The 12,514-nt window shown below is 37.3% G+C and overlaps 1 protein-coding gene across 6 annotated transcripts in view; it reads left to right on the forward strand.

The window, feature by feature from the left end:
• Rbpj (recombination signal binding protein for immunoglobulin kappa J region) overlaps positions 1-12,244 on the forward strand; it is a 97,388-nt gene extending 85,144 nt beyond the window's left edge. For all 6 annotated transcript variants that reach the window (XM_010608466.3, XM_033758821.1, XM_010608467.3 and 3 more), the window contains 7 exons: positions 1,675-1,849; positions 4,641-4,778; positions 4,918-5,030; positions 8,111-8,251; positions 9,302-9,457; positions 9,826-9,929; positions 10,092-12,244. In XM_010608466.3, the coding sequence (XP_010606768.1) occupies positions 1,675-1,849; positions 4,641-4,778; positions 4,918-5,030; positions 8,111-8,251; positions 9,302-9,457; positions 9,826-9,929; positions 10,092-10,407 (1,143 nt within the window). In that variant the 3' untranslated portion in view covers positions 10,408-12,244. The remainder of the gene's footprint in view (positions 1-1,674; positions 1,850-4,640; positions 4,779-4,917; positions 5,031-8,110; positions 8,252-9,301; positions 9,458-9,825; positions 9,930-10,091) is intronic.
• Positions 12,245-12,514: the final 270 nt, after the last annotated feature.

Below are 12,514 nucleotides of genomic sequence, written 5' to 3' on the forward strand. Positions count from 1 at the left end.
TTCCCTTTTTTTTTTTTTTTTTTGGTACAGGGGTTCGAACTCAGGACCTTGTGCTTGCAAGGCAGGTAGCAGTACCTCTGAGCTAAATCTCTGGTCCTCAGGAACTACTTCCTAAATGAATGGGCTTTTTTTTTGGTACAGGGGTTTGAACTCAGGACCTTGAGCTTGCAAGGCAGGAAGCGGCACCATTGAGCTAAATCCCTAGCCAAATGGACATTTGCTTTTTAAAAGGAACATAAAACAGAAGTGTTTGAAGATAGTTATTTAGCCTAATCTTTGAGTTAAAATATTTTGGATACTTAGCACTGAATTTGAACATCATTTATCATATCTGTAAAAGGAAGTCAAAATTTAGGATTTATAGATTTATAAATCCTAGGATTTTATATTTATGGGAATCTATAGGATTATAGATTCTAATTTATAGAGCTCAAGGGGAATAGTAAAGTTTTTAGAATTTGTGATATATAATTGAAATAGTAGCATTATGAGGTGCTTTGCTATTTGGCAAGTACTGTAACTTAAAAGCTACATCCTCAGTCCTTTTTTTATTTTTAAGTTTGAAACAATTTTGCTAAGTTGACCAAGCTGGGCCTGAGCCCGTAATCCTCCTGCTTCAGCCTCCAAGGATGCTGGGAGAAAAGAAGACCTTAGGTTTTGCTTTATTTTATTTATTTATTTTTTTTTTACTTTTTGAGATGGGGTCTCTCTATATAATTCAAACTGACATTAAACTCACTAGGTAACCCTAGCCTCAAACTCATGGCAGTCCTCCTGCCTCAGTCTTCCAAGTGCTGGGTTTACAGGTATGCCACCAGGCCCAGCAAAAAATACTTAAAATGGCCTTTTTAAGAGAGTAAATGGATCATGTAGTCTTCTGTTTACTTGTTTTTAAACTGTGAATAATACATTAGTCATTTTGTTTACAACTGAAACTCAGGGATTTCGAAATCAGCATCTTTGCCCATGAGCCCCTTACTGACACCAGAAGGACATCTTGCCCTTGTGTTCTCCACTGTTCTGCTGTACTTTGTCCAAAGGAGCCTTCATAAGGCAGCTGCTGTCCAGATTCATGTGAGAAGTTGCCTACAACTTTTCCAGGGAAGGACGAGCCTCGGATCACATCAGAGTGCTCCTGGGACACTGCTTGTCTTCCAAATTGCTTCTTCAGGTTGCCTTTGGCAGATTCTTCTGAGCAGTAAAGGCCACATGCTTCTCTCTGTACTAGCTGGACTTGAATTTTCTAGAAGGTTTTCCATTGAGGAACCGGAACAAAGACAGTGCTAACCTCCCAACTACCACCAGCTTTAACATCCTTCCCATAGTGGGTTCTACTCCTGGAGGGCTGAGTTCATCTCTAGCTCCAGAAATGCCTGGGAGGTGCTTGCCTCAGCCCAGCCTGCTCTCATTGGGCATCGTCTCTGAGCCTTGTCCTCATTGAGTGCCAGTGTAGGAAGAGCCTTGTCATATACCGCACAGTGATGCTGGTGTCGTGTACACCGGATGAGGAAAATCATTCACTTTCTGTGCAGAGATTAGTTTCACTAATTTTTTCATTTGCTTTTAGGAGCTATCCATTAGGATTATTTTAATAAGCTTCATCAAACCTAGCTATAGTGATTCTGAGTAGTAGGCAATATTTTGATGCTACTAAAACTTTCATTTCTTTCACAGAACTATTGCACAGCCAAGACATTGTACATATCTGACTCAGACAAGAGAAAACACTTCATGTTATCTGTAAAGATGTTCTATGGCAACAGCGATGACATTGGTGTGTTCCTCAGCAAGCGTATAAAAGTCATCTCCAAACCTTCCAAGAAGAAGCAGTCATTGAAAAATGCTGACTGTACGTATTGAGTTTCCATATTTGTCCCAAACTCCTATTATGAATTAATTAATGACAAACTTTTTAAAGTTGAAAAATTGCTTTTTCATTAGTAATTTCATTCTTCACTATTATTTTATGGCTCTTTTTACTGTCTTCTTTATGTTGTTATTATAATTGAACAAAGGGTAGTACCCAATTTAATCAGATGTTTCTCAGCCAGAATTGTTTCCTTACATGTGGGAAAATGAGATTTTTTACTTCTGTTGTCACAGTACCCAAGGGGTGGGAAGTGTTTGTTTTGGATGTCTTGGGCTAGTGATGCTGAATGTCTTACAGCGTTCATGCTTCTTCCTGTTCCACAAAGAATTGATCCACCCAGCATGTCAAAAGCATTCTGCAAAACATCCAGTGGGCTTTGGAAGACCATCCTGAGAACCTAAACAAACTTTTAAACATGGTTGCTCTGGCAGCAACTATCACATATTATGTATTCTCTGTCTCATATTTACCATGAACTGGTTGTTAGACCTCTAAAGACTTTTAAATGACTTAGCTGGTTGTTTGCATCAGATCAGAAATCATATGAAATGTGGATATCCAATTTTTGTTCGTGGCAGGGTCATGTTAAGATTGATTATAGTAAATTCGGCTCTTGGTGTAATCTGACTGTAATGCCTACTAGTTACACTAGTTGTTACATCATGAAGGGATGCAGAATGGTGATTTTCTAAATCTTTTATTCCTAACTTTTGCTGGCTGTACTACAAAGAACTTTGTCATTTCAGTTATTTACTTCAAAACATGGGCAGTAGGAGAAAACACAGAAAAATGCGTGTTTGCTAACAGCATAATGGCAATGTTTGAAAGTGATCAGTGAGGCATCAGCTTTTCTGTTTTTATTTTGTTTCATTATGAACTCAATGGGTTCATAAAGGGGGTGTATTTTATTCTACCCTGTCATTGTCGCTTAATATTATGGGACATATAAAGGGACAGGGTTGCATAATAAAATGACACTCCTTGTGCTCATCCCCAGCTATAACGGCGTCTTAACCTCAGTGCAGTATCATTTCATCAGCAGTACCCCAGCACAGCCCCTTTCCTCCTCCTCACTGGACATTTATGTGACTCTAAAGGGCTGTCTCTAGTGTATACTAATCATAATACTGTGATCTCACAAAAAAAAAACATGTAAAACAACTATAAGACTGAACTGTTTCTTGGTATCAAATAGCCAGTATTTAAGTTTAAATTTGTTTAAAGCATTAGTTTTAAAATTTATTTGAATCAAAATTGAAGTCAGCACACACACACACACACACACACACACACACACACACATACACACATAGTATTGATATATCCATGAGTATTCTTTAATCTTTGCCCGACCCCTGTACTTTATTTATTCAGGAGCCTAGCCTTTAGAGATTTCATGTAATAGATTTTGCTAATTTTTTTCCTTTCGTATAATTTAATGCATTCACTGTAAATATGTTGATTTTTGCCCCCAAAATCAGAGTTGGACACTAAAAGGTGAAAAGTCTGATTTCATTCAGTGCTACTATAATAATGATAAAGAGGCTTAAGTATAGAATTACATTCAGTTTTGGAGTAAAATGAGATGTACAGCTGTCGAGCAAATGTGTCAATGGAAAAATTACTAAGAGGACACATCTTGGGTAGGGGAATTCTTGCCAAACTGCCTTTGCCTACAGATGTCTTGCCAAAAAGCAGGACAAGGCACTCGTGTGTCAGGGGTTGGACCTGATAGGATTTCTTGCATCTTGGCTCTGCAAACCATTGACAGGGCCCAAAGGGGAAGACTAGTGGGGAAGAATGTTTGGAGCAGCTTGTTCTTTTCAAGAGAGAATCTTTGTGGAGTTTATCCAGAATCTTGATGAGATGGAAAGTCTGTTACTTTTTGTTGGTGAAGGGCAAGACTGTGTCATGGGTGGTCAAGTGTCCCACAAACCAGGAGGCGTGTAATATAATTCAAGGTATTTTCAACATAAATTACAGTACAAAGTTTTATTTCATGTTTTAACTTTGAATTGGATATTAGTATCAATAACAGAGAACAGATGCTTTTAGAATGTTTTTCCTAATTTACGTAGATGTGTTTTTCACATCTAAAGTAAATATTTACTTATAATATTTATTTTATGAGTTCTCATGTTGTACAGTACGTAGAGGTACAGTGATTCCTCAGTTCACATACTTAATTCTTTCTGCAATTCTGTTCACAAACTGAATTGGATGAGAACCATAACAAATTCAGTTATTAAGTTTATTGTTGACCTTATGGGGAAATTTGAGAAAATTTGGAGAAAGAATTAAGTTCCTGAACCAAGGTCCCTCTGTTTTTAGGAGATAGCAGTACTCTCTAAAATAAAATAGGCAGAGGCAGTTGCCGTCAACTTTAGAAACATCCTTCTGGATCCCTTTCTACATATGTATTCTGTAGGATTGGATGCAAACTTGTAGAGATATCCATGCAGTTATATACAAAAGTAAATTTCTGTAATGGGACCACAACAATGTTTTATAGGTTTTTTTTTTTTTTTCTATTTAGTGATACTTCAGGGAGATATTTTCTTGTCATTGAATTTAGATACATATCATATGTCATTAGCTTGACATTATTGATGTGAGTTACCTTAACTTTTTTTTTCTTTACTTTCTTGGGTTAAACTATCACCATAATCTGTTAATTGTTAGATTATAAGGAACAGGCATAACTTGCCAAGCAGCAGTCCTTTCCTATGCTGTTCCAATCATATAAATAGGTGCTCTTTTTTCTTTGCAGTATGCATTGCCTCAGGAACAAAGGTGGCTTTGTTTAATCGGCTTCGATCCCAGACAGTTAGTACCAGATACTTGCATGTAGAAGGAGGTAATTTCCATGCCAGTTCACAGCAGTGGGGAGCATTTTACATTCATCTCTGTGAGTATAAAAATATGCATTGTTAAACTCTTAAAATTATTTTTCTTAATGTGATATGTGGATATGTTAAGTTTATTATTTTCTAGGCAGTAATAAATTCTAAAGATGATAGTTTGGTCTCTTTTTCTACCCAATATAGTGGATGATGATGAATCAGAAGGAGAAGAATTCACAGTCCGAGATGGTTACATCCATTATGGACAAACAGTCAAACTTGTGTGTTCAGTTACTGGCATGGCACTCCCGAGATTGGTAAGGCGCTGCTATTGCGGAAGTAATATGAAAAATAACAATTCTTAAAACAGAAAAATCACAGCAGTGAGAGGCAAAGATACACCTCTATTTTATGCTTTTTAACTTAGAAAGATAATGTCTATTATTTCTACTACTTAAAACTAATAATTGTACCTTACCTAATTTCAGAAATGCCGTAAGACAATTAACAAATTCAGGGCTAGCCTGGACTGTGTAGTGAGACCCTGTCTCAAAAAAAAGCAATCAATCAACTGATTTTTTTTTTTTTTTTTTAAGAGAAAGGCATAGGATTTAGGACTTTTGTTCACTAGATTTTGGCCCTGTAAAAATGCTTTTCTTAGTAAAATACAAACAAAAATCTTCACAACTGTCTATCTTTTCTGAAACAATACAATTTAGTTGTATGCTAAAAGGCGACCAGAATTTATGAATAAGCTTGATTCCAGGTCAAGTTAGGGTATTGGGCCAAGGGGAAGAGCATTTAGTCAAACTGTTCCTTTATAAGGTTTCTATTTCTCTTTGGTGAAGTATTACATTGCCTTATATTTTCAGGGGTTATTTCAGCAGAGGCAGGGTTGGTCTATAGTTGTCTAAGTAATTATGTCAATTGTTTATTTATTTATTTTCATTTTGTTTTGTTTTTCCATGTCATGATTGTACAAGATGATATATATCCCATTTCAATTTAATAAGCCAAAATATATCAAGTATAGTAGAATTAACCTGTAAAATTTTGAAGCTGGAACAAATTGTAATAAGTGTAAAAGTGTAGGGAAGAATGGGTATAAAAAGAAGCAAACATAAATCAACATTTAATGTAGTTCCCTTCTCACTCACTGTGTGTCACCCTTTTCCAAGGATATTTGTGATTCTTCTTCTATTGAAGCACAAATTCAGATTCTTATGCCCCTGATCCACAAGAGCTTGGTGTAGACCATTTAAAAGTAGTAAAAGACAGATAATAATCTCAAAATACCTTTTTCACTTACAGTTTTATGCAAAGTACAAGTAGTCTGCCTTGCTTGAACTATGTGTGTGGTTCTAATTATGTTACAACAAAAATCAGACAGCATATTGGAAAAAGTTGCAGTATCTTCCTTAATGTTCTGTTGTATTTTTCTAGAAATTCCATGACTGGGGAATTCTTAACTAGTTTCCTCAAAATCATCGACGTTCGCTAACTACCACTTCCTATGCTTTTTTTAAAAGACAGTATCTTGTTTATATAATCCAGGCTGACCTTGAATTTGGCAATCCTGCTTCAGCCTTCTAAATGCTGGGATTACAGGCATATACCACCATACCCAGCTAGTTCCCATGTGCTTTAAGAGAAAAAAAAAAAAGACAATCCTATCTTATTATCTGAAAATTGCTTTTAATACTCACCAGAACATCAGTTTTATTAGAGAGCTTTGCTTGGAAAATACTATTCCTCCCTGACCAAATTTCATTGGGATCAATTCAGTCTTTGTGAAAATCCTGTTTTTAATGGGTACTCTTAAAATAGTTCATGTGAATCTAGACAACTAACAAGAAACCCCTTATCCATTTACCACATATGCTCATCAAGGTTGTCAGATGCTCCACAGGTGGGAACAGCGAAGATAACTGTTTGGCTGAACAACCCATTAAGCTAACCTCAGCCAGTGTTTGCTTGGCAGGTAGTGTTAGGAATATGAATAAAATGTTTGCTGTCCTTAGAGGGTGTATCCATCTACCCTCTAAAAAACGCTATATATATCATATACCAAAGCAAATTTTGGATGCCATCTTTGGACGTCTTTGTTCCTTTATTGGTGCGAGCCAGTCATTCATCAGTGTCTCTGTCCAAAGAACTGTGCCAAATGGGGCCCTTGTTGCTGGTTGTTGGGGAAACAGTGGGGCACAGAGAGACAGACTGTGAGGAGAAGTGGGAGTGCACTGAGACATGCGGGCAGCTTCAGACTCAGGTCATTAAAGAAGAATGTTATTTCTCTGAAATCCAACTTCATTGAATTTAGACATAACTTTAAGACTTCAGTATTGAATTGAAATGTTTTGCTTCAGTTTAATTAGTTTCACAGACTATCTTAATTACTAAAATTATAAGGTATCCCTTTTAAAAATTGGTATTGGTAGGATCACAAATACTTCGATTAAAAAAAGTTGTGTAGACCTAAAAATGTGTAAATATGAACCCCATTAACTTTAAAGATTGGGGCTTTAAACAGTGGCTTAGGTAAAACAAGATGATCTTTGAGTATAAGTAAGACAAATCTAGTAATGAAAGCTAATAGTATTGTGTAATATTATTGACACTGTTGTGTAGATTTATTTGTTCCTCACAAAACTCCATGAGTAGTTGTAGTTATGGGTTCCAGAGCAGAACATTACATCATGTGGGCTTTGGTGGGATTCGTGCATTCTCCAGATAGTCTTAAGCCCCTTCTGTCTAGTCCAGCACACAGGTCAGGTAGGGCTACCCTGCTTCCCCCAAGGGAGAATCTCTGTCAAATATTGCTGAAAAAGAAATGCCATGTGTGATTCACTTGTCTGGAAGTCCTTGGTAACCTTTTGTGCTGTTTAATAAGTCCTTTCAACAGAGGCTGGAGAGAGCATAGACGTGGGGCAGTAATGAAGAGGACTGTTCTCTGAGGGAGAACAAAAAAACAAGATTAGTGAGAGGGAGGGACAGGGCCTATCAGCACCCATATTTTTAACAATTCCAGGTGGTTTATATGTGCACTAATATTTGAAAGGTGCTTGTTTAGAAAACAAGTGCCTTTTTTAAAAAGAAGTTTGTGGAAGGGTTAGGGATTAAGTTCAGTGGCGCTGTGTCTGCCTCACAAGCACAAAGTTCTGAGTTCAATCCCCAGTACTACAAAAAAGAAGTTCGTGGAAGAGGGTGGCAGCTGTCACATTCTGACATACTTACAAACTAAGTTTTTATTCTTTTATAAATACTTAAATTTAGGTATAAGACCGATAACTGGCATATTATTATATAGCATATACTTTCTGTGCATTGACAGTGTACAGAATGAAAACTTCATTGTGGATGACCATTTTGTTTTAATTTTTGAATTGTTGAAATACAGATAATTAGGAAAGTTGATAAGCAGACAGCATTATTGGATGCAGACGATCCTGTGTCACAACTACATAAATGTGCATTTTACCTTAAGGATACAGAAAGAATGTACTTGTGCCTTTCTCAAGAAAGAATAATCCAATTTCAGGTAGGTTTTACAATTATTGGTAAAATTTATCCGCACTAGGGCTAGGGCTGTAGCTCAGTGGTAAAGGCCCTGGATCATTCGCTAGTACCGTGAGTGAGTGAGTGACTGCTGCACCCTATCGATTACAATCATGAAATTCTCATGAGGCTGTGTTCTGATGTGTATGTCAAGTTTAAGGCTCCTTAACGTACACGGGCCTTGGACATTCTGGTGACTCTACCTCATGGAAGAACTCAGAATTACAAAAATGTTCTCAGAGCAACAGTTAATATTCACTTCCAGGGTTCCTAACCTGGGGAACAGAGGCTCCCCAGAATTTCCAAAAGTAGACATTCACTGAATCTTGTGCATTTATGTGCATGCACTGTATTGAAAAGCATTTTACTGAGAGAGGTTGATATGCTCACCAAATTGAGTTTCCTCAGATGACAATGTTATGATTCAGAAGCTAAATTTTAACTGTGTTTAATTTAGAAGGCTTTTATATTACGACATGGTTATATGGTTTGATAGGATAGTTAAAGTAAACACAGGAAACTCCTTTGTAAGCTCCCATTCCCGAGAGGTGGTCTCATGCACACACTGACAGGCTTGCTGGGTCCCTGGTGCAGGTTTATTACAGCGTGGGTAAGAGCTTGCCAGTTCAGGGCTTTGTCCCTCCTGCTCAAAACACATTAGCATCTAGCTGTTCTCGAAACATTCAGGGCTCCTGTGATCTTCCTTAAGGGACCTGAAGAATTTTAAACATCCATTTTAAATTTCAGATACTGACCTACTGATGAAATTATACCAGTAATGGTATGCTATTAGTGGCTAATACATCACTGGAATATTTTATATATCACAAAAACTGCTATCTGTGGGGTGTGGGGTTTCCACCTTAATATTCTGCTCACATTTACTTAGGGATTGGCAATGCAGCATACGTTAGGAAGTTTATGGAAATTTTTTACAAAAGTTTCTTCTTGTTAACTCCGATGTTATTTGTTAAGTTCTCTTACACTATGGTATATATAAAACCCAGTTTCTGAACATTTTTTTCTTCATAAGGCCACTCCATGCCCGAAAGAACCAAATAAAGAGATGATAAATGATGGAGCTTCGTGGACAATCATTAGCACAGATAAGGCAGAGTATACATTTTACGAAGGAATGGGCCCTGTCCTTGCCCCAGTCACCCCTGTGCCTGTCGTAGAAAGCCTTCAGGTGAGGACATTTGGTCACAAGGCAGCTTTTCACTCTTGCAAACGCTATCAGCTATGACTTGGTGTAATTTCATTTCACAGTAATTTGGATGTTTTTCTTCAAATGTTTTGATTTGGGGATCTTGTTGCACATTATTTATTGATAAAAATGAGAATAGAAGCAACGTTCCTTACATGTGAGAAAGTTAAATCAACGTGTACGTCATCTTGGAAGTAGTATTTTTAGCTAGCTTTGTAATTATACCACTTAAAAGAAACATTTACAAATTAAACTTACACAAACTGTCACAAATGAAAATTGAATGAGAACCTAATTTTTGTACTTCCCTGAAAAGTTTCTCACTCAATGTGATTTTCTGTTAATTGCAGTTGAATGGCGGCGGGGATGTAGCAATGCTTGAACTTACAGGACAGAATTTCACTCCAAATTTACGAGTATGGTTTGGGGATGTAGAAGCTGAAACTATGTACAGGTATTGGATAAAACTTTTTACATTACCTAAGGCTTTGAGGGGCTTGTGGGTACATGAGATTGTTTCCTGACCTTCACTGTTAGGCATTTAACAATCTTGTCCCATTTCTGGAATGTATTTAACATTTTAAAATGGTTTTAAATGATTTATGTTTCTCCTCAGATGTGGAGAGAGCATGCTCTGTGTCGTCCCAGATATTTCTGCATTCCGAGAAGGTTGGAGGTGGGTCCGGCAGCCAGTCCAGGTTCCAGTAACTTTGGTCCGCAATGACGGGATCATTTATTCCACCAGCCTTACCTTTACCTACACGCCAGAGCCAGGGCCGAGGCCGCACTGCAGTGCTGCGGGAGCCATCCTTCGAGCCAGCTCAAGCCAAGTGCCCGCCAATGAATCAAACACAAACAGCGAGGGGAGTTACACAAATGCCAGCACAAATTCAACCAGCGTCACATCATCTACAGCAACTGTGGTGTCCTAACCACCGTCTTTTTGCTAGGACTTTAAACTGACCTGAGTGCAGCAAAAAGTTGTCAAAAAAACGAAAGAATGAGTGAACAATCTTTTGTGGTTTCTTGGGAAAACTTTTCGTACCAAGTGATACTATTCAAAAACCCTGTTACCTGCAAGTGCTGATTTGAGATGCAGAAGCCACAGTAAAACAAAACAAAACAAAACCCATCAAAATGTACAAACTATTGGAGATTGAGTTTTTCAGCTGTTTTTTTTGTTGTTATTGTTGTTGTTGTTGTTACTGTTTGGTTGGTTTTTCTTTGATTTTGTTTAAATGAGCAAAAAAATAGATACGTGGCTGGTATAAAAGTTAAGCAAACTAGAAGACAAAAATCTAACATAGTTTTTATGGACCAAGGAACTTATATAAGCTTTATTAGTAAAAGGTACATTTTCACCATACCTTTTTTTATATCACAGTATATAGTACATCTTGTTACCAAATAGGTTGTTCTCCCTGCCCTCTTTGAGCTTTTGCTCTGAAGTACATTTGGGTTCCAAGCTTGACCATGCTTGTTTAATAAATTACCATCCCCTTCCAGGTTCTTTGGTCTAAGGCTGGAACTTTTTTTTAAAGCTGAAGTCTTCCGACTTTTCATGAGTCAAAATTGTTCTGATTTCAGCAATTCAAATCTTGTAAAGGTCTGCATATGTTTTTTAAGATTATATGAAGTCCATGCAAAAGCTTTAAAGACAATGCCTCTGCCTTGCCTGCAATACATGCAATGTATGTTAACTTAGTCTCCTTCTTTAGTCACCGTTGGCAGTTATTTGTGTTTTCCTTTTTTTAAATGTATTTATAGTGGTAATCCAAGAAGTTCTAACATTCACATGGAATTCAGTGTGTTTGTGTAGTCATTAACAAGTTAATGGCACAGAATTTGTTGGAATTTGGAGTGTCCGCTCACCTTTTCCAAACAGAAGACATCTGTGTGTTCCAGAATTGCTTCAGTTTTTCCTTCCTGCTAATGTTGTGTATAACTTGTATTATGTGTAAGTTAAACTTTGTTTTTTTTGTTTTGTTTTTTAACTTGGAGTGCTCCCAGTGATTTTATTCAGCAGGGTGTCTTCTTCTGCCTTGTTGGAAAATGATTTTTAAAAATCATGAGAAGTATTTGCTACAAAGTGGTAGATGGTGCCCTTCCAGTAGAATGAGGAAAATCTCAGCAAAATATGTTGTATTACTTTTTTTTTGCCTAGGCCAGAACATCATTGTAATCTTGAAACATAAGATGCTTTTATTAAGTAGAATAGCTGGAAAACAGTACCTTAGGGGGAGAGATGGTTGGAAGATTATAAAAATGCAAATGTAACTTATATTTCCATTTTTCTTCTGCCTTCTTTGTTCTCTCTTCCCCAGTCCTGAGTGTCTCTACTGATGTCCCCACTTAGGAAGTGTGCGTTCTCTTTTCAGTTAGGGTTTGGTTGCATTCAGGGCTGTGCACAGCCTTGTGTGCTTATCTCACCAGTTTTGCTTCCATTCCCACACTGTGGTTATTACACCTTTGTTCAGTTTCTTGCAAATTGCAGCAAACTCATTGAGCAACATTAGTACAGGAACTGTGTGTGTAACATTACAGGACACAGTTTAGTGATACAATCATCCTTCTTAGAGTAAAAACTACCTCTAGATTGTGGTAAGCTTTTACTGTCCCATAAAACAGGAGCCACAAGTACCTTAAGAATGCAAAACTGTAACTTCTCTAGTGTTCCCAGTGTCTTGCTAGTGTCCTGGGCTGTTTTGAGTTTCTTTTTTTTTGGTACTGGGGATCAAACTCGGGCCCTTGCACTTAGCGAGGCAGGCAGAGGAACCACTGAGCTAAATCCCTGGCCTACAAATCATTTTTTAGGGGCATTTTCTTTTCATCTTCATATCTTCATCCCTCACTCCTTCCTTTAAACTGTGCCACTGTAAATACTTTTCCTCATATCTTTAAATTGCCTTTTCCTCGATTTTCAAGGGGAAAGTCATTTGTAAAACACATGAGGTGGTTAAATCAAAGTTACTGCAGTTTTCTCTTACTGCAAGCCTTTTTAATCACCCAGGCTGCGTTGTACTATAAATAGCCTTTTCT

Source organism: Fukomys damarensis, unplaced genomic scaffold (genome assembly GCF_012274545.1).
Source record: "Fukomys damarensis isolate Sample0158 unplaced genomic scaffold, DMR_v1.0_HiC HiC_scaffold_35, whole genome shotgun sequence".
NCBI lineage: Eukaryota > Metazoa > Chordata > Mammalia > Rodentia > Bathyergidae > Fukomys > Fukomys damarensis.